Genomic DNA, 17930 nt, shown 5'->3' on the forward strand with positions numbered 1-17930 from the left:
GTACAGAAAATGGATGGATGGATGGATGGGTGGATGGATGGTGCCCAATACACTGGAGCCCCACTTGCCCGCAGCTCCGCACCTAGAGCACCACGATTTGGCCAGTACAGTTCTTTTGAATACGAGCTGTTTAAGGTGCCTTGCTACAGTTGCAGCTCATGTGAAATCAAGTTGTGTTCTATTTTAGCATCATTTTTGTTTTGAGGTTTTTCTCTTTACTACTACTACAATTTCTAGCAATAATTCCCTCTAGGACTTTTCAAAACATTCGTTTTCTCCTAACAGGTTCTTTCAGGGTTTGAACGTATTTTTGATCAACTCAGGCCGTTGTTTTGTTTCGACAATTTTTCCCCTTTTTACAGCATCAAAATGAATTTGGAAAAAAATGACATCAAAATATCGTTCTCAATTGATGTTCTTAAAGGTGTAAAAACATTTGACATTTTTTGATTTGAAAAAAATCGACTAAAAAAAGGTGACGCCATTGCAATTGAATGGAGAAATCCCAGAACAACCCTAAGCCTTCAATGAGGAAAACGCTGCTTGGCTTGAGCTCGTTTATTTGTCAAAAGGGAATAAAAATCAGATGGACGGCCTACATAAACACAACCAACGTTTGTTTGGGCGAATGTACAATTGACACTTGGTTGGGGGGGGGGGGGGGCTCTTTTCAAGCTGCCGACCGCCGCCGGATGACGAAGGCTCCCCTCTGCAGCTGTCCAAGGTAGATCCTCATCTTTGTGCTGTCGCTGGTCTTCCTCACCCAAATCTACACACAACCACAAAAATACACATGAGCGTAATTATTATTTTTTTTTTTAAATAGAAGGGAGCACCCACCTCATTGGTGGCCACTGAGCTAATGACACAACTGATCTTGGTGTTGTCTTTGGACTCCAGGTAGATGGCCTGGCTCTTGTGGTACCTGGGGAAAGCAAACGCAAAGACTGTTGAGCCTCCGGGGGATGTTCCGGGCAGCGGACTCACCATCTTTTGTCGTAGTACAGTTTGCCGTCCTCGATGCGAGCCTCGAAGCGCTGCGCCGGGTACTCGGCGGGCGCCGAGGGCATGCGCTCCGGAGACGACGGCGACGCTGCATGGCAGAGAGAGAGAGAGAGAGAGAGAGAAGTGGAATGGGGTGGGTGGCTCACTCGCGGAGATTTGGGCTTTCTACTGGTATCAAAATGGTTTCAAGTGAAAATTGCCCGATGCTGCCCCTCCCCCCAAGCTGACGCGGGTCCCGCTGCGAGTCGGCCCGTACCTGCTCGTTTCGGCGACTTGAGCTGCAAGACAAAAACGGCGGCGAGACGTTGAGCTATGAAGGCCAAAGGCCAAAAGGGTTACGTAGCTCGGGGATGACGACCACCTTATTCAATGTTCGGAGATCTTCCATGATCTGGTCGTCTGTGAGCAAATAATTGAGCTGCGGTGGCGACAGTTAAGGTGAGCTGAGCCGAGCTGAAAAAAGGCTAACTGTAGTGGCGCGAGTCCGCCGCACGAGGCAGGCAAAGGATATCAGGCGCCGGCTTGCGTCTCTTGTCCGGAATGGGCACGGGGTCGTTGGGTCTTCTCCTCAGCTTGCGCGTCATGATAGGCTTGACCTCCATGGAATCTGAAGGAGGAGATGAAGATGAAATGCTGCAAAGACCAGCTGGAAATCTTCACCTCACCGCCAGTCAGCTCCATGGTTAACTTCTCGTTCTCAATCAACTTCTTCTTCTCCTCCAGCTCGGCCACGAGGTTCTCCTTCAGCTCCACCTTCTTGTCATCAAACTCCTTCACGGCCGCCTCCTTCTCTTTGATGTAGTTTCGCTCCACCTGGTCCGTCTGAACGCCATGCGGGTGGGTCACCACGGGGTACAAAGGGCCTTGACCTATGAGCGGGCAAACTCACCTCCAGCTGCAGAAAGAGATCTGCAAAGCACAAAACAGCAACGTCGTTGTCATGACCCCCCCAAAAAATCTCCCAATATCTCAGCTCGGTGCTGTTAAAAGTCAAGGCAATTTGCAAGAAATGTGACGTCGACGCAGGTGATTCTCCCTCACGGGCCGCATGAAATTATGTCAGGGGCCGGATTTGACTCCCAGCCCGTGAGTTTGACACCTGTGCTTAAGTGTGGGTGGCATTTTAAGGCTGTCGAATTTGGAAAATATACGACTGGATACTAGAGTATTTTTGGTAGCGGATGGCCAAGGGACATTGAAAACAAAACGAAGAATCAGCGAGGAGGCCTCCCTCGGAACGGCTCGTGGCTCACCTGCATTGCGCAGCCTCTCTTTGTATTGCTGATCTAACTTCTTCATTCTCTTCTGATACTCCTGCAAAGTGCCTGCAAAAAAAAAAAAAAAAAAAAAAGGATAGGTGATTTTTTTAGCAGTGGTTTTGTCTGCTTCAGTTAGTAATCAACATTTAAAAGAGGCTGGACAAACAAGCACCTTCTTGCAATTGCTGCAGTTGTCTTTTCAGAGAAGCCAGCTTGTCCTGATACATTCTGTAGAGGATGGACGGACACGCACACACACAGCAGGTGAGGGAGGACCTCTAACCCGTCCAACGCAAACACCTTGCCAGGAGCTCCGGCCCAAGACGTACTGCTCTTTGATTTCCACATAGTCGTCTTCGTCGTGCTTGGCGAGGTCCGTTTCGCTGGCGTCTTCTGTGTCTGCGACGGACGTCGACAAGAGGAGAAGAAGAGGGGGGAATCTTGTGAAGGTGGCTCGCAGCGGACTAATTGCTAGGAATTGAGCGCAAAAAACAGATGGTTGTCCCAAAGCTAAGCCTTGACAATGGCTGGAAATTTACGTTAGCTCCGATGCTATTTTGACACGTGCTACAAATGCCACTTAACTGTATGTGTTTTAACAAGCCACGGCCGGCATTCTTTGCTTCCCCCCCCCCCTGCAAGCTTGAGCGCCAAATTCAACCACGGCCAAATTCAAATTAATTTGACACCCCTTGTGCAGAATCAATCGTTACTTTCATGTCTGCAGACAAGAAGGCTTGCGCCTGGCACTCGAAACCAAACGGGAGTCCAGTCACGGAGCTAGGGGGTTTGCGGCTCGGTTCGGCCGTCATTTGAAATGGCAAGTGACAAGGAAGCTCCGTGTTTTTGCCGCAAGCAAGGAGAGGCAGGCAGGCAGGCAGGCAGGCAGGCCGGCCGGCCGGCCGGTCGGTCGGTCGGTCGGCCGGCTTTTTCTTTTTCGCCTGTCTGTCTACGAAAGCCAACTGATATCAGTCAAGTTCGACAAAACAATTTTGCACTCGCTTTGCACGACATTTTAATGACGCCTGAAGATGACACGAGCTCGTAGTGCTTCGTAGTGCTAGCTCGAGTTAGCTCGGTCAGCTGTTTTAAGGACGGCTGTGGGGGTGGCATAGCATTTCCATTTCAACACGAAAGCGGCTCGACGGGCCACCCAAAGCAAAAGTGTGTGTGCGTGAAGTTGTGAGAGCGAACCTGGCTTGGCGCTCATCGTCCTTGACGTCGTCCCGTCTCTTTAGTTTGCCTTTCACCGCAATGTCCTCGCGTCTCTTTGGAATCAATGAGTGTTGTGGTGTAAGTGGGTGGGTAGTGAGTGTATATAGCTGTGTGGGGAGGGGGGGGGGGTACTCTACTAGCCGGTTGTGGGGCTAACCGCTAACGCCTACTTTAGTTTGACTTCACGGATCATTGAGCAATTGTTATGTTATCAATAAACAGAATTAAAACAAGACACGCGGACGCGATGTTATGTAACAAGGTTAGCTAGCCACTTTGGCCTAATCACCACAATTAGAAATGAAAGGCATACCCGACTGTTAGCATAAGCCAGCTGATGGCGCTACACCTCGACAGGAATCCCGCCGTCCAATACATTTCCAAACACACACCGTCATCGGCATTGCTTAAACCATGAATCGGAGTCGAGGGGGCAATAGTTGAGCAGCAAATGGGGCAAAGCGTGTGATCCTGGCGAGCGAGACAGAGAAGGGTGCCGTTGTCGTTGCTGTCGTTTTCCTCCCAATATGTCAGTCCGTTTTCTTTTTTTCTTTTTTTTACCTTCTTCGGAGTCTCTCCCTCGAAAGCTGCGCTCGTCGTCGTCGTCAACGCTGTCGAGCTCCTCTTCGTCGTTGTAGTAATCCACCGCGGTCGAGAGCAAAGCGGCGGTAGAAGCCATGGGAAATGGCTCCTTTGACCCCCTAGCTGTGCGTCTGAACGTAAACAAAAGAAGAACGCCTTCAAAAGCAAACTCGCGTTTTAGGCGCTGATGACTTGTGTGCGACGCCGTTCAGCGCCTCCGAAGCAGAGCGGACCCTCAAGCGACGAGCGGTTCACTTAAAAGCCTGTTTGAAAACGGAGCCCTTTTGTGGCAGACGTGGAAAATGTGATATTGCTTTCAATAGAAACTCGTTATTTTGTGTTGAGTAAGCCATTTTCGTTGGTATGATCGCATTCAAAAGACATGGTTTCACTTTCGCAACTCAACATTAAAACAGGCGTATCTTTGGACACCCTCAAAACATGTTGATTTCGCTCGCGTTACTGGCGTTGCCATTGATGACAAAATCAGAAGAGAACAAAATAAAGACCATTTAAAAATATGGATTCTATTTTCTTTCTCGACGCTGGTGATTTCGATGTGCCCGGCCGCTCCGGCAACAAACAGCACGGGCTGATCTGGGACCAGTTGGAAAGTGCGTTCGTTTTGTTGCTCGTGATGACGCGACGACGGCTAACGTCTGACAGGCTGGCGGGAGCGAGAGCGTCGTATCAACGTCGTCTTGTATTGTTAAGTCACACAAGGAAAGTTGATCGTAATTCTTCCGAGCGTGGTCGGCGTTAAGCCTCAACGCGTGATTAGCTCGAGCAGAGTCTCGCGGGGCAACTGGCACCGCACTTCCGGTGGCACGCTGCACTCGGTCGGTAGGGGCAGCGATTGGTTGATGGAATGGAACGGACGGCACGCCACGCAAAACCTCCGACGAGCTGACGCGCTGGAAGAGACGCGGACACCCCGAGGCGGCGATGCTCCAACATGTGAGATGATCGCGGGCAAGGTCGCTGCCGACGAGTCGAACCATATCGACGTCATGCTGGTCCGGAGCTCGGTAAACCCTTTAGCTCAATTTCGACGGCTAACCTTTATGTCGGCGGGCGGGCGGGAAGGGGCCAGCAACAATGGCGGCTAATCAAGCCGACTACAGGAAAATACATCAAGTTGAGGGTTTCCTCTCTCGTTTGCGTCAAAGGGCGACCTGCGAGCATCTTTGACACATTTGGGACGCCAACAATGTAAACAAACCAACTTCCTGTCTTTTCCGTCGTCGGTGACGTCATTGCAAAGTTTTTTTTTTTTTCTTTTTTTTTTTCCTACGTCATTGTAAAGTTGCGCAAGGTGAAGCTAACCGCATACGTCATTGTCGTGACGAGAGCTGTCCTATTGATTCGGCATACCTATTGCTGCATTTGGGGCTGGTTGGGACCTATTCGGCAAAACTCCAGCTTAGTGAGCCCCCCCCCCCCCCCCCCCCCCCCCCCCCGTTTTTGGACCCAATCATGTGTTTATTAACGTTTTTCAAGGAGGTTTAAAACCAAAAACAAAAAAAAAAACAGTGATTCAGCATCAATTATTCAGGTTGTTGCTATGTGTGGTCAGGGCCGCTGCTGCACTGTTATTCTTCCAAAAATGCCTGAAAACATAGCAACTATTGATGCTTTCCGCTTCCGGCATTTTGTTCTGTGCGTTGGCATGTCGCTCGCAGAAGGTCCTGTGGTTGTTTGAAACGATTCTCTTTGTGTTGGAAGCGCATTGAACTGACTGCCCATAGACCGCTAGTAGCAAAAACAAATATTGTCCCACCAGGAGAGATGATAGATGTCAATGGGAAGTGGTTCACAACAATGGGGAGGAAGTGAAAGGATTTGTCTTGTTTTTCGGGTGGCAGCACGGGCGAGGCCGAGCCAAGGTGACGCACGCCGTCATTGTCATCTTCTTGGAGTTCTTTGCCTGGGGACTGCTGACCACGCCCATGCTGACTGTGAGACACTCTCCTACTCGTGGCAGCGTCTAGGCTAGGCTAGGCTATGGTGGTAACTCGATGTTGCTGCTGGCGCTTATGCTTTCAGGTTCTTCATGAAACCTTCCCGCAGCACACGTTCCTCATGAACGGACTGGTGCAAGGTGTCAAAGTGAGCGCCGGTCCGGTTTGCTGAGATGAACTCGTGCGTGCGTGCGTGCGTTGACGCAAGTATTTGTGCCTATCTCAGGGCTTTCTGTCATTCCTGTCGGCTCCCGTGATCGGCGCCCTGTCCGACGTCTGGGGCAGGAAGCGTTTCCTCCTGATGACGGTGTTCTTCACGTGCGCGCCCATCCCCTTCATGAGGATCAGCCCCCGGTGAGTTTGCCGGGCCGGCGAGCCCAGTCTGCAGAGGGTCACGTGATCCTCACGCGGCCATCATGTGGGAGCCTGATCCCCGGGCGGCGGCGGGCGCCAGTAGAAAAAAAAGCAAGCGGGTGCTTGGAATTTGCAACGTCGTGCTTAGTGGAGTCTCCCATCGTTTGATTGCCCCAAAACATTTGGACCCCCCCTCGCTCCTGAAGGGAATGTGCTAGCATGCAACTGGAGGAGCTACAACGAGAGAAACGAGAAGAGCCCATCCACAGTGGTGCAGCAAAAAGTCACTCGTTCTTCTCACGTGTGCGGAAGCAGGAGAGAAGGGCCTGCCGAGTCTCTTACCGAATCATGGGCTCGGGTTCAACAGTGGACCGACCGACCGGCTGGCTGGCTGTCCCAACGCCAGGCACCTGCACTGCCTGCCTGCCTGCACCAAAAATACTGCAGCACCATCAATCTCAAGCAATAGGCTAGCATTAGCATCGCAACATTCACATCCATAACCTTCAGATTTTCCCCTTTAAAGCACAAGATCATGTTAGCATGCTAGCAATTGAATACATGACAAACTCAAAGCCCTCGACACTAAGTATTAGCAGAAGTTAGCAGTTTGACTAACAAGTGATTTCAAACTTAGCAGTTTGGTGGATTTTGGACAAACAAATGCAGCCAAGAGGTCTCCTGCAAAGAGAAAGGTCTGCTTGCCAAAGAGTAGCTCAAACACTTGGACTGGCCAGTTGCCATTTGAAACCGGACTTGACCAAACGGGGCCGCGGCTGCTCTTTGTCTGCGCGCGCGCGCGCGCGCGCGCGCACACACGCGCACGCACACACACGCACACACACACACGCACACACACGCACACACACGCACACACACGCACACACACGCACACGCACACACGCACACACGCACACACGCACACACGCACACACGCACACACGCACACACGCACACACGCACACACGCACACACGCACACACGCACACACGCACACACGCACACACGCACACACGCACACACGCACACACGCACACACGCACACACGCACACACGCACACACGCACACACGCACACACGCACACACACACACACACACACACACACACACACACACACACACACACACACACACACACACACACACACACACACACACACACACACACACACACACACACACACACACACACACACACACACACACACACACACACACACACACACACACACACACACACACACACACACACACACACACAACTAAAGAGCCAAGGCGGCTTATATAGCGGCCAGCTGAGGTTCCAATGGGTGATTGGAATTCGGTGCCTTCAGGTACCGCTGGAAGTGTGGGGGGAAAAAAACCACCAGTCAGGCCAAATTGGGGGATTGGAACCCCGGTTCCACATAAGCCGTCCACGTCGGCGTGACAAAGTCGTCCTTGCGTGTCCCCAGGTGGTACTTTGCCCTGATCGCCGTGTCGGGAGTCTTCGCCGTGACCTTCTCCGTCATCTTCGCCTACGTGGCCGACATCACCGACGAGCGTCAGAGGAGCACAGCGTACGGCCTGGTAAGGCATCCTCCGCCTGGGCCCGGCCGGACCCACCCTCACGCGTGTGCCCGGCTCTCAGGTGTCGGCGACGTTCGCCGCCAGCCTGGTGACGAGCCCCGCCATCGGGGCCTACCTCTCGGCGCGCTACGGCGACAGCCTGGTGGTCCTGATCGCCACGGTGATCTCGGTGGCCGACATCGCCTTTGTCTTCTTGGCGGTGCCTGAGTCGCTGCCCGACAAGATGCGGCCGGCCACCTGGGGCTTCCCGCTCTCCTGGGAGCAGGCGGACCCCTTTGCCGTGAGTCGGCGGCAGCGATGGCGGCGGCGGCAGCAGCGTTCTCTCTCTCCTTGCGGGACCTTGACTGGGAGCTGCCGTTGTCCTTTGTCTAGTCGCTGCGCCGCGTGGGCAAAGACTCCACCGTCATGCTCATCTGCGTGGCCGTCTTCCTGTCGTACCTGCCGGAGGCCGGCCAGTACTCCAGCTTCTTCCTCTACCTCAGACAGGTCCAAAGACGCACGCGCTACTCCACAAAACACGAGGACGACGTGCGCTTCTCATGAGTAACGCACCTTTGCAGGTCATCGACTTTTCCCCCGCCGCCATCGCCGCCTTCATCGCCATGGTGGGCATCTTGTCCATCATTGCGCAGGTGTGTCCCCGTTCACATTGTTGGAACCGGAAGTTGAAAGGCAACCGCAAGTGTGTGTGTGTGTGTTTGTTGAAGACGCTTCTCCTGGGCGTGCTGATGCGTACGTTGGGCAACAAGAAGACGGTTTTGCTGGGTCTGACCTTCCAGCTCCTGCAGCTGGCCTGGTACGCATTTGGCTCAGAGCCCTGGTGAGTCATTTGGGGAATGGGTCCACCATGTTGCAGTGTCGCCGTGGTAACCGTGCCAGACCTTTTCATCTTCCAGGATGGTGTGGGCGGCGGGCACGGTGGCCGCCATGTCCTCCATCACTTTCCCGGCCGTCTCGGCGTTGGTCTCGCACAGCGCCGCCCCGGACCGGCAAGGTCTCTGTGGCGTGGGTTAGGGGGTATATGTGTGTGTGTGTGTGGGTGTTTGTAACCTACATGCGTGTATGCACAGGCGTGGTCCAGGGCATGATCACAGGCATCCGGGGTCTGTGCAACGGTTTGGGGCCCGCTCTGTACGGATTCATCTTCTTCCTCTTCAATGTGGAGCTCAGCGACATGCAGACTGCAGAAGGACGGGACGCGCAACACATTAAGGTACGCATGCACGGACCAGACGTGCGACACACATAGCGCTCGCATACCTCCGGCCAATCAAGGAATCCGAAAGGCCATCAAGTCGCCAAATTGGTCGATTGGCAGATGATGTTGACAAATGCAAAGATTTTGCTGCGTCTGCAGAAGTCCAGCGTTCCGGGGCCCCCCTTCCTGTTTGGCGCCTGCGCCGTGGTCCTGGCGCTGATTGTGGCCGCCTTCATCGAGGAGCGGGCGCCGGCCGCCGCCATCCGGACGTGCACGGACGGCAGCGCGGGCGGGCCCGCCGCCGGCCCCCCCGCCACGCCTCCCGGCCACGCCGACGACATCGAGCCGCTCTTGCGGGACAGCGGCGTGTGATTGACAGGCCGCCCTCGGCCAGTCGGGAGCTGACCAAAATGTGCCAATTCTCTTTATCAGCAATGTTGTTGTTTTTTTTTTACACGTCTGAGAGATCTGAGCATCGTGGTTACCGTTGGCAACTCTGTTTATTCTAATGCCTTAAAATGAAAATATAAGGCTGGCACAAAACTGCAAAATGCACAACTAACATTTGTAATATAGTGAAAATAATAAAACAACAAACCGTTTTTTTCCCAAGAGTAATTCTTTTACCACTGATCTAAATACAATACTAATATTTTCTGTCTCTCCTAGGATCATAAATGAAATCAATAGTGGAGGTCGCCAATGTAGTATGTGTTTCGATTGAAAGCGAAATGCTTCCAGATATTACAGATGCCAATGTAATGTGTCGGGACAAAGGAAGAATGGCTTGCTTGCGAGAAATGATGGAGAAAATGGTCCCACTTGAACAAGCGGACAACTATGAACAGAATGGCAAGAAACCACATTTATTATTTGTCAAGTTGGACAGAAGGAAGATACACTTTTCCTTCTACTGGGGTTCATTCTCACACACACACACTGCTCATCTTCATTGGCACAATTCAGACTTTCCCAAAAAAACCAACAACAGGTGTCAACTTTGCAGTATTTGCTCCTCCACAAAAGCAAGAAAAAATGTCCCAACAGGTTTGGACACAAGTGTCAGCTGTGAAGCAGCGGAGAGTGTCAAGCAGATTCTACGAGTAGCTGCAGTATGCTTACGCGGCGAGAACCCTGTCAGATCATCATGACTAGCAGTAGGTGCGCGTTCACACTTAACATTTGACGTCAACAAGAAGTGCAGCCGACCAATGACAACAAATCAAAAGGATCTACTCTGGATCCTCAACCACTATAAATAATGCATTCCTCGCTCGTCAGATGAATTGAGATCAACGGGAAGCAACTGCGCAAAGACCAATAGGAGAGGATTCACACACACACGGAATAAAAAAGAGCATTCCAATGGAAATGCCACACATTGTCATGCCCTGACAAAATAGCCCCAAAGCACTGTGTTTATAAATTAGGTGCACTGATTTCAAGAAGGCTTTTCTATTGTTGAATCACACTTGGGGGAGGGACTCATAGTTTGGGTGACTTGGACTCAAGAAGCAACTTTACAAAAGCACCACCACACTGAACCAACGGCAATGTACTGCCGCCGCCACTCAAGCACAAAAGCAAATGCGGCCTTATTGGTGTTGCTAGTCTTTGTCGTGCATCTGCTGTTGCATTTTTGTCAGCATCTCTTGCATCCTCTTCAGCTGAACAAGGAAGAAGGAAGCTTTCAGCAGCAAATCAAGCCCATCACATCACATCATGATTTCATTCCACCGCAAGATTGGGAAAACATTCTGAACATGCTAGCAGCTAACAAACGTTAGCTTGTCCTCTTACCTCCTCATCTTTCATTTTAATCAGCTTTTCTGTGTCCGCATCGGGGGTGGCCAGCGGCAGGATGGGGATGGGACTCTCCATATGGTTATCTTGTGTCAGTTTACTGGGAGAAGAAGAAAGAGGTGAAGCGGGCGGGCGGGCGGACGGGCACACATCAACACAATTCAAAAGATGCACCTGGACGAGGGGAACGCAGCCGAGCTCTCACACCATACATCTTTTTGATCATAATTCCTCCCTATGAGCGGACTTCACCTGGTCATCTCCTGTATGCACTGCGCTCTGTAGTTCTCATAGTGGACATCGCAGGTGACGTCTTTCAGGTCGTGCATGTGCGAGCGGATCAGCATGTTCCTCAGCTTCACAAAGTCGCAGTGCGATTGGTTTTCCACTGCACGGAGCAAACGCTTTACGTTCCTCAATTGGCCTTTGAAAAGTAGCACGTTGACAATGATGACATCATCACCTTCCACGATTCCCCAGGGGTACAGTCGCCCTCGCACTCGCTGGCCTCGAGCTTCCACCACCGTGTTACTGCCAATCACGGCGAATGGCGTGCACTCCTGCAATTAGCAATAGCATGTTCTCTCTCCAGAGAATAGCCACATCCATCCAGCCGGCCGGCCAGCCAGCCAGCCAGCCAGCCGGCCAGCCAGCCGGCCAGCCAGCCGGCCGGCCAGCCAGCCAGCCAGCCAGCCAGCCAGCCAGCCAGCCGGCCAGCCAGCCAGCCAGCCAGCCAGCCAGCTAGCCGCTGCTGTTTTCCAAGCTGCACACACAGACGGAAATGGAAAGGAAAGGAAAGGAAAGTCACACCTTCAGCTCTTTATCCAATTGCTTGAACTCCTCGTCCTCATCCGAGTCACATTCGGGGAACTGGTAGACTTTGATGGCAAACTTGTCAATTTCTTCTCGTATCTGCGCACACGCGAGCGACATTTCTATCAGAATACGTGTGTACGTATATACTGTATACGTGTGCGTGGCAGCAGGAAGACAGAAATGCTCGCTCGCTCGCACTCACTCGGTCCTTCAACTTCTTGATCTCGCTGGGGGTGAGGCAGTCGGCTTTGGCGATGAGCGGGATGATGTTGACCTTTTCGTGCAGAGCTTTCATGAACTCCACGTCCACCGGGCGCAACCTGAGCCCAGACGTGCGTGCGTACGTATGTGTGTCAATGGGCTGGCTGGCTGGCTGGCTGGCTGGCTGGCTGGCGGGCTGGCTGCTGTGCGTTTGCTACCACAATATTTCAAAGCATCGCGGCTTTACAAATACACAACTGCGCCAAACCGTGTCAGAGAAGGAAGGCCCTTGTCCACCTTGATGGCCAACCTCTGGTGTGTGGGCATGTAGTGTATGTTATTACCCATGACCAAAGGGAGGGATGAAGTAGAGGCAGCAGTGGACCCTGTTGTCCTGGATGTTCTTCCTATTGAGCCCGCTCTCGTCTCGGAAGTACTGCTCAAACTGCTGCTCGATGTAGTCTGTGATGGCCTTCCAGCTGCGCATGCAGGTCAGCACATTGAGTGCGAGCTTCTTCCAAGCAAGCAGGCAAGCAAGCAAGCGGCCAGCTCACCATTCGTTGTTGTTGACGGCGTCTCCGAAGCCCGGCGTGTCGACGATGGTGAGCTTCAGCTTGACTCCTTTCTCCTCGATGTCCACGGTGTGTTTGATGATCTCCACTGTCTGATTGATGCGTTCTGGTCACCGTGACCACATGAAAAAATAGAAGAGCAGAAAATGCCCGTGAGATAAATAGCAGCGCATGGCGACATGGCGACGCCACTCACCCTCGGCGTTCAGCAGCTTCCTGTCCTTGTAGAGGTCGGTGAGGAACAAGCTGTTGACCAGAGTGGACTTGCCCATTCCAGATTCACCTGATCAGATCCCAACAAACCCCCCACGGTTCTCATTTGACCTTTGAGAAGCGACAGAGAAAGCAAACACACCTGCCACCATAAGAGTGAAATCAAAGCCTTTCTTCACCGACTTCCGGTGGACTTGGTTGGGAAGGGTGGCAAAGCCCACATACTGCTTCTCCTAGAAAACACACGTGTGCATGGAAACACAGGTAGACGGGTAGAAAGCAGCAGGGAGGACAAGAGAAGACGACTCGTTTGGATGCATTTCAAGCACTCGCAAACGGATGGAGGAGCAAACATCTCACCCACCGTACTGCGCTAGATTTCTCGGCACTCTATTTAACAGTTCAAAGCGTGGAGCCAATGACCCAATACAGTCGACTCGACTCCAAGTCACGTGACTTGAGACCCCCCCCCCCCTTCTGCCAAATAAAAGAATACTGCATAGTGACAATAAGAATTTGAAAAAATAATAAGAAAAGGGTCGAAAAATGGCGCCGTACCAGTACTGTTCCATCCAAATTTCCGCTGCGAGTGCTTACTGTACTATTCTGATGCGTAACCTCAATCGTTTCCATCCAAAAAGCCACCCAATACAGTATCTTCCATTTTACCTTCTGTCTAGCCGTTCTCACACGCGGGCACAGGAGTCGTTCCACGAGTTTCTCCTGTAGCATGATGGCATCCATGCTACAAGTGTCCACCCAGTCAAAGAAGAATCCAACGGGATCGGGACAGAAGAGACGGAACGCTTCAACACACGCACAGCCACAAAAGCAACGTTTTTTCCTTGCCCGCCCGCCCGCCGGCCGCCAGCCGCGGCGTCCGCCCTTGTTCAGACAGGTACGCAGGAATTCACATCGCGCCGCGTCGAGTCGCGTCGAGTCGAGCCGAGCCGAGCCGAGGAAAACGGAAAGCCAGGCGAAGCGGTGGCTGGCTGGCTGGGAGGGAGGAAACCAGGGAAAGGAAGGAAGGCCTCATAGAAATTCATTCATTTGACGCGTGCTCACTCCCCCCCCTTCAGAAAGAGTCTTCGCTTTCCTGAGCTCCAGCGAGAGAGACGCACGCACGCACGCACGCACGCACGCAGAACCTGTCTGAGCAGGAGGCGGGGCACAGAGGCCCTCGTAGAAACAACACGTGAGGCCACTAAAACGGCAAGTGTGGACCTGCTCTCACAACAATGATTAAGCTATAAGGAAAGCCAACCCGTCAGTCAGTCAGTCCGTCCACATGCTCATCGGTGTCGCAATTTCATCTGAAATAGCTCGCTTAGCTTTAGCACCAGCCAGCCAAGCAGCTGCCGTTATCATTCGAACAAAACACATTCAATTTGAGGCTAAAGCACTGTTTTCAATCTATGGATTGAGGAGGGGCTTTTTGCGCCAACGAGAGTTGCAGGCGATTTTTTCCAGATGTGACAGAGTCGTGGGCATGTGTGTGTGTGTGTGTGTGTGTGTGTGTGTGTGTGTGTGTGTGTGTGTGTGTGTGTGTGTGTGTGTGTGTGTGTGTGTGTGTGTGTGTGTGGCGTGTCCGTGGCACATATCATGTGGGCAGCGTCTTTGAAGAAATGAGCTCGATCTTTTTCTTTCCCACCATGCAAGTAGCAGCTAGGCAGGCGCACCCTGTTAAGTCCAGTGAGTTGCACACGCCACAAGGAGATGAGATGTTGGACAAAAGTTGTCATTGTTTTTTCCGCCCTAGCCAACCGTTTGAACCATTTCCACCAACCATTTATCAATAATTAGGTTGTGCAGAAGAAATACACGACGTCCGATTTAGTGACTTTTCAAACGTTCTCAAAACTAAATAAGTGTGCTGCCATCTCGTGGTCGATAGTTGACTCACACACATTATAACCGAGTTGGACCAAAATAGTTCATACAGTTCAATCAGCACAAGTTAATTGTGTTCTTTGTTGCTTGAATTATTTCTGGTTTAGGTGATGGTGGAGGGAGTGTAACATGTGTGCTCGTGTATATTTCGTCTTCATTAAAGAAAAAAAGCAGATGCACAGCACAGCACAGCAGACAAAGCCTCAAGCGCCTTTGTCTCAGAGGCCAGCTGTCATACACACGCACGCGCACGCACACGCACGCGCACGCACACGCACGCGCACGCACACGCACGCGCGCACACACGCCCATCTCTTCAAAAGCCCACTTGAGTAGTCCAACATCAAAATCCAATCCAACCAATGAGCCCAGGAACCCACGCACAAGCTTGTGGACGGGTCACCGCAATATTTCAAATCGTCAGAACCCCCCCCCACACACACACACTGTTGCCTGGCAACACGTTACCGCATGAAGCGGGAGTTTAATGCTTGTAGCCGTCATCCTAATCCCAGTTTTCCAGCAAAAGTCATAAGCTTGTGTGTGTGAGCTGATAGCATGTGACTGCAAAATGATTTGTGTATGAACCGGATTTGCTCCAAGTGAGTTTGTGTGAGAGAGAAAATGTGTCTGTCCGGCTTATCTGCCAGGAAAGGCCTTACAGGAGGTCATCATTCAATCCGAAGACTAAACAGAAGCCAACAAACAACAGGATGGGAACTCACACCTGGGCTCTGAAGATACTGAAGAAGCATCAAGAAGACCTTTGGCTATGGACATTGCATGCTTCCAGATTAAATGGGAAGTCACCTTGCACTCTGATGCACTAATCACCACGCCTGCCCGCCCCCACATATGGCATTACTGTGATATGTCCCATTTTCACATCATTGCAAACCCCTCTGGTCACATGACCTACACATGAGAGTGCACATTGTGGATGTGGCTTGTGGTGTTTGGAAGGCAAGAACAAGTGGTACCTTCAGGTAGCGGAGATGCCTATAAGGCAGTAGAAGCACATGATTCCAATCCACAAAGTGCATTCATATATATATACGTATATATATATATATATATATATATATATGTGGATATGTATAATCCAATAATGATTTTTTTCCCTAAATGTAATATCTTATCAGATGTGTAAGTACAACAATAGTTTTAGAAATCCACATTTTTGAGTATTTAAATGAGTGCGGACTGGAGTAAATTGCCACTGTGAGAGGGTCATTAAACGCTTAATAGCATTGTGGCCTTACATCACCCTTCTTAGCCGTCCACCCCCATAATCTCGTGATCATCTGTACACACAGCAGCTTCATGTTGCTTATTCTCATAAGCAGAAGCAAAGTCACACTTGTTTCAGGAAAAAGATACAGAAGTATAGCACTACAAACTACAATAATAACATTGATATCTGGGAACATCAAATTTATGTTTTCAAGAAATTACATTGATTTGAACTTTCAACATTATTTAATTCAAGTGCAATATTAGAAAATGACATCTTTGATACGATTTGTAATGCAAAAAGTTGAGGCTCTTTGCGAGAGTCACATGAGCTCAATGCACTAACACCACATTAGCGTCAATTGTGACTCGTGATCCATCCATCCATCCATCCATCCATCCATCCATCCATCCATCCATCCATCCATCCATCCATCCATCCATCCATCCATCCATCCATCCATCCATCCATCCATCCATCCACGTCCGTCCATCCACGTCCGTCCATCAGTCCGTCCATCAGTCCGTCCATCCATCCAATTTTAAATAAAATAAAGCACAATAATAAATCATTAAAAATACAAACTGTAAAATAAAAAAATGTCAAGTATGAAATAAGAAATAAAAACATAATAAAACTTTTCAGGCATGTGAATATGATTTATGGTTTCTTTGTGGTTATATCTTCATTGCTACTCTTAGTTTGTGTGTATGTATGTGTGAATATGTATGTGTATGTGTATATGTATATATGTCTGTATGTGTATATATGTATATGCATGTATTTTGTCTTGTCTTTTCATTTGTGTACAGTAGTCTTATTTTTTCCACGTTTGAAATAAGCGAAACGAAACGAAAATGAGGGATATAATGACACAAAACACAAAATGAAATACTAAAAATTAAAAGGATGAATAATAGAAATATAAAATTTAAAAATATACCACAACTATCCAACATCATTGACAATCCAATTATATCATTTTTCTTTCCATTTTTTTTTTGACTTGACCCATTTTGACAATGAATACATCCTGTTACAAATGTGCCACTCTTGGGCTCACAGTGCAACCGAATAAAGGCATATTATGAATGCAGGATCAGCCATTCAGGACCCAGCACATGCAAACATGGGGCAGAGGTGAGATGAGGGGGATGGGGGTCCTGAAGGCCATGTAGCTTTCTTTTCAAAATGGATGTAGGGTAAATGATAATGGCTGAAGGAGGAGAGGATGGCTGGCCATAATGGATGCTGCTCCACTTCTAAAAATGAAACCGAATCTACCAGCACAATGCCCCCTCGCTCGCTCGCTCGCTCGCTCGCTCCCTCCCTCCAGCATCCTTCACAATGCATTCATAATGAAAATGATTCTCAAAAACAGAGATTAAATTCCATCGAAAGAATGGAAAAAAAGACATCTTACCTCGGCGGTTTCCTCTGTGGATTCGAGGATGAAACAGGAGGAGCAGGAGGAGCAGGTGCAAGGACACACACAACGAAACCAAGCGCTTCGATTGAATCAAAGGGCTTCCAAACAAGACAAGAAACGACAAATGAGGCTGGCTCACCCGTCTTGACCGGAATCCGGCTTTTGTATCGGATGCTGGCCGTCATGTTGAGATGCGATGCGATGCGCCTCGCTCGGCTGCCACACACGCTCACAAGCAGCAAGAGGCAGGAGGAAGAAGAAGAAGAAAAAAAAAAGAGGCCGAGCTGAGCCGAACCGAGCCGCGAAGGATGCAAGCCACGCCCATTAAGGCTCAGCCAATCAGCTCGCAAGCAGAAAGTGTAGCGAGAGCTTATTCACCGACACTGACGCTTTTTACAGACTGAAAGACAACAAATAGAATCGTTATCTCGTTACAAAAATCGTCCGGGATTGCGTTGGACTGCCTCAAACATAATACATGGACACAACATCGGGGCTTGCTCCGTGCACGCACGCACGCACGCACGCACGCACGCACGCTCTAACCTCCGAGAATATGTCCATCTTGCTGTTTGTCCCACTTCACCACCAAAGCAAAGTCAAGACTGTGAGCTATCAAACTGTATCC

The 17930-nt window shown here is 50.5% G+C and overlaps 3 protein-coding genes across 11 annotated transcripts; 1 reads left to right on the forward strand and 2 right to left on the reverse strand.

Annotated features, from left to right (window-relative positions):
• Positions 1-543: 543 nt before the first annotated feature.
• Positions 544-14255, reverse strand: suds3 (SDS3 homolog, SIN3A corepressor complex component). 6 transcript variants are annotated; one of them, XM_037258020.1, is made up of 13 exons: positions 14241-14255; positions 3459-3578; positions 2594-2663; positions 2437-2492; positions 2259-2330; positions 1895-1914; positions 1671-1827; positions 1517-1612; positions 1367-1428; positions 1262-1283; positions 988-1093; positions 841-925; positions 544-769 (listed from the first exon to the last, which is right to left on the reverse strand). In XM_037258020.1, exons 2-13 carry the CDS (start codon positions 3472-3474, stop codon positions 671-673), a joined length of 861 nt encoding a protein of 286 aa, XP_037113915.1. In that variant the 5' UTR covers positions 3475-3578; positions 14241-14255; the 3' UTR covers positions 544-670. The 6 variants fall into 6 exon arrangements, with proteins under 6 accessions (XP_037113915.1, XP_037113917.1, XP_037113912.1 ...); XM_037258022.1 differs by lacking the exons at positions 3459-3578; positions 14241-14255 and adding exons at positions 3793-3950; positions 4041-4182; XM_037258017.1 differs by lacking the exons at positions 3459-3578; positions 14241-14255 and adding an exon at positions 4041-4296.
• On the forward strand, positions 4738-9751 carry LOC119126676 (hippocampus abundant transcript 1 protein-like). Of its 2 annotated transcripts, XM_037257975.1 has the most exons (12): positions 4741-5089; positions 5927-6019; positions 6108-6170; positions 6249-6376; positions 7832-7946; positions 8008-8226; positions 8319-8432; positions 8507-8578; positions 8654-8766; positions 8843-8940; positions 9017-9159; positions 9304-9751. In XM_037257975.1, exons 1-12 carry the CDS (start codon positions 4925-4927, stop codon positions 9514-9516), a joined length of 1536 nt encoding a protein of 511 aa, XP_037113870.1. In that variant the 5' UTR covers positions 4741-4924; the 3' UTR covers positions 9517-9751. The 2 variants fall into 2 exon arrangements, with proteins under 2 accessions (XP_037113871.1, XP_037113870.1); XM_037257976.1 differs by lacking the exons at positions 5927-6019; positions 6108-6170 and having other exon boundaries at positions 4738-5089.
• Positions 7605-17557, reverse strand: LOC119126690 (septin-5). 3 transcript variants are annotated; one of them, XM_037258006.1, is made up of 13 exons: positions 17442-17557; positions 17297-17310; positions 12892-12982; positions 12733-12819; positions 12519-12642; positions 12309-12443; positions 11966-12083; positions 11758-11859; positions 11411-11507; positions 11200-11335; positions 10945-11047; positions 10481-10811; positions 7605-7639 (listed from the first exon to the last, which is right to left on the reverse strand). In XM_037258006.1, the coding sequence occupies exons 1-12, from the start codon at positions 17485-17487 to the stop codon at positions 10752-10754; spliced, it is 1113 nt and encodes a 370-aa protein (XP_037113901.1). In that variant the 5' UTR covers positions 17488-17557; the 3' UTR covers positions 7605-7639; positions 10481-10751. The 3 variants fall into 3 exon arrangements, with proteins under 3 accessions (XP_037113901.1, XP_037113899.1, XP_037113900.1); XM_037258004.1 differs by lacking the exons at positions 17297-17310; positions 17442-17557 and adding an exon at positions 13419-13741; XM_037258005.1 differs by lacking the exons at positions 7605-7639; positions 17297-17310; positions 17442-17557 and adding an exon at positions 13419-13651 and having other exon boundaries at positions 10031-10811.
• Between the last annotated feature and the right edge of the window lie 373 nt (positions 17558-17930).

This window comes from Syngnathus acus, chromosome 9, assembly GCF_901709675.1.
Source record: "Syngnathus acus chromosome 9, fSynAcu1.2, whole genome shotgun sequence".
In the NCBI taxonomy this organism is placed as follows: domain Eukaryota; kingdom Metazoa; phylum Chordata; class Actinopteri; order Syngnathiformes; family Syngnathidae; genus Syngnathus; species Syngnathus acus.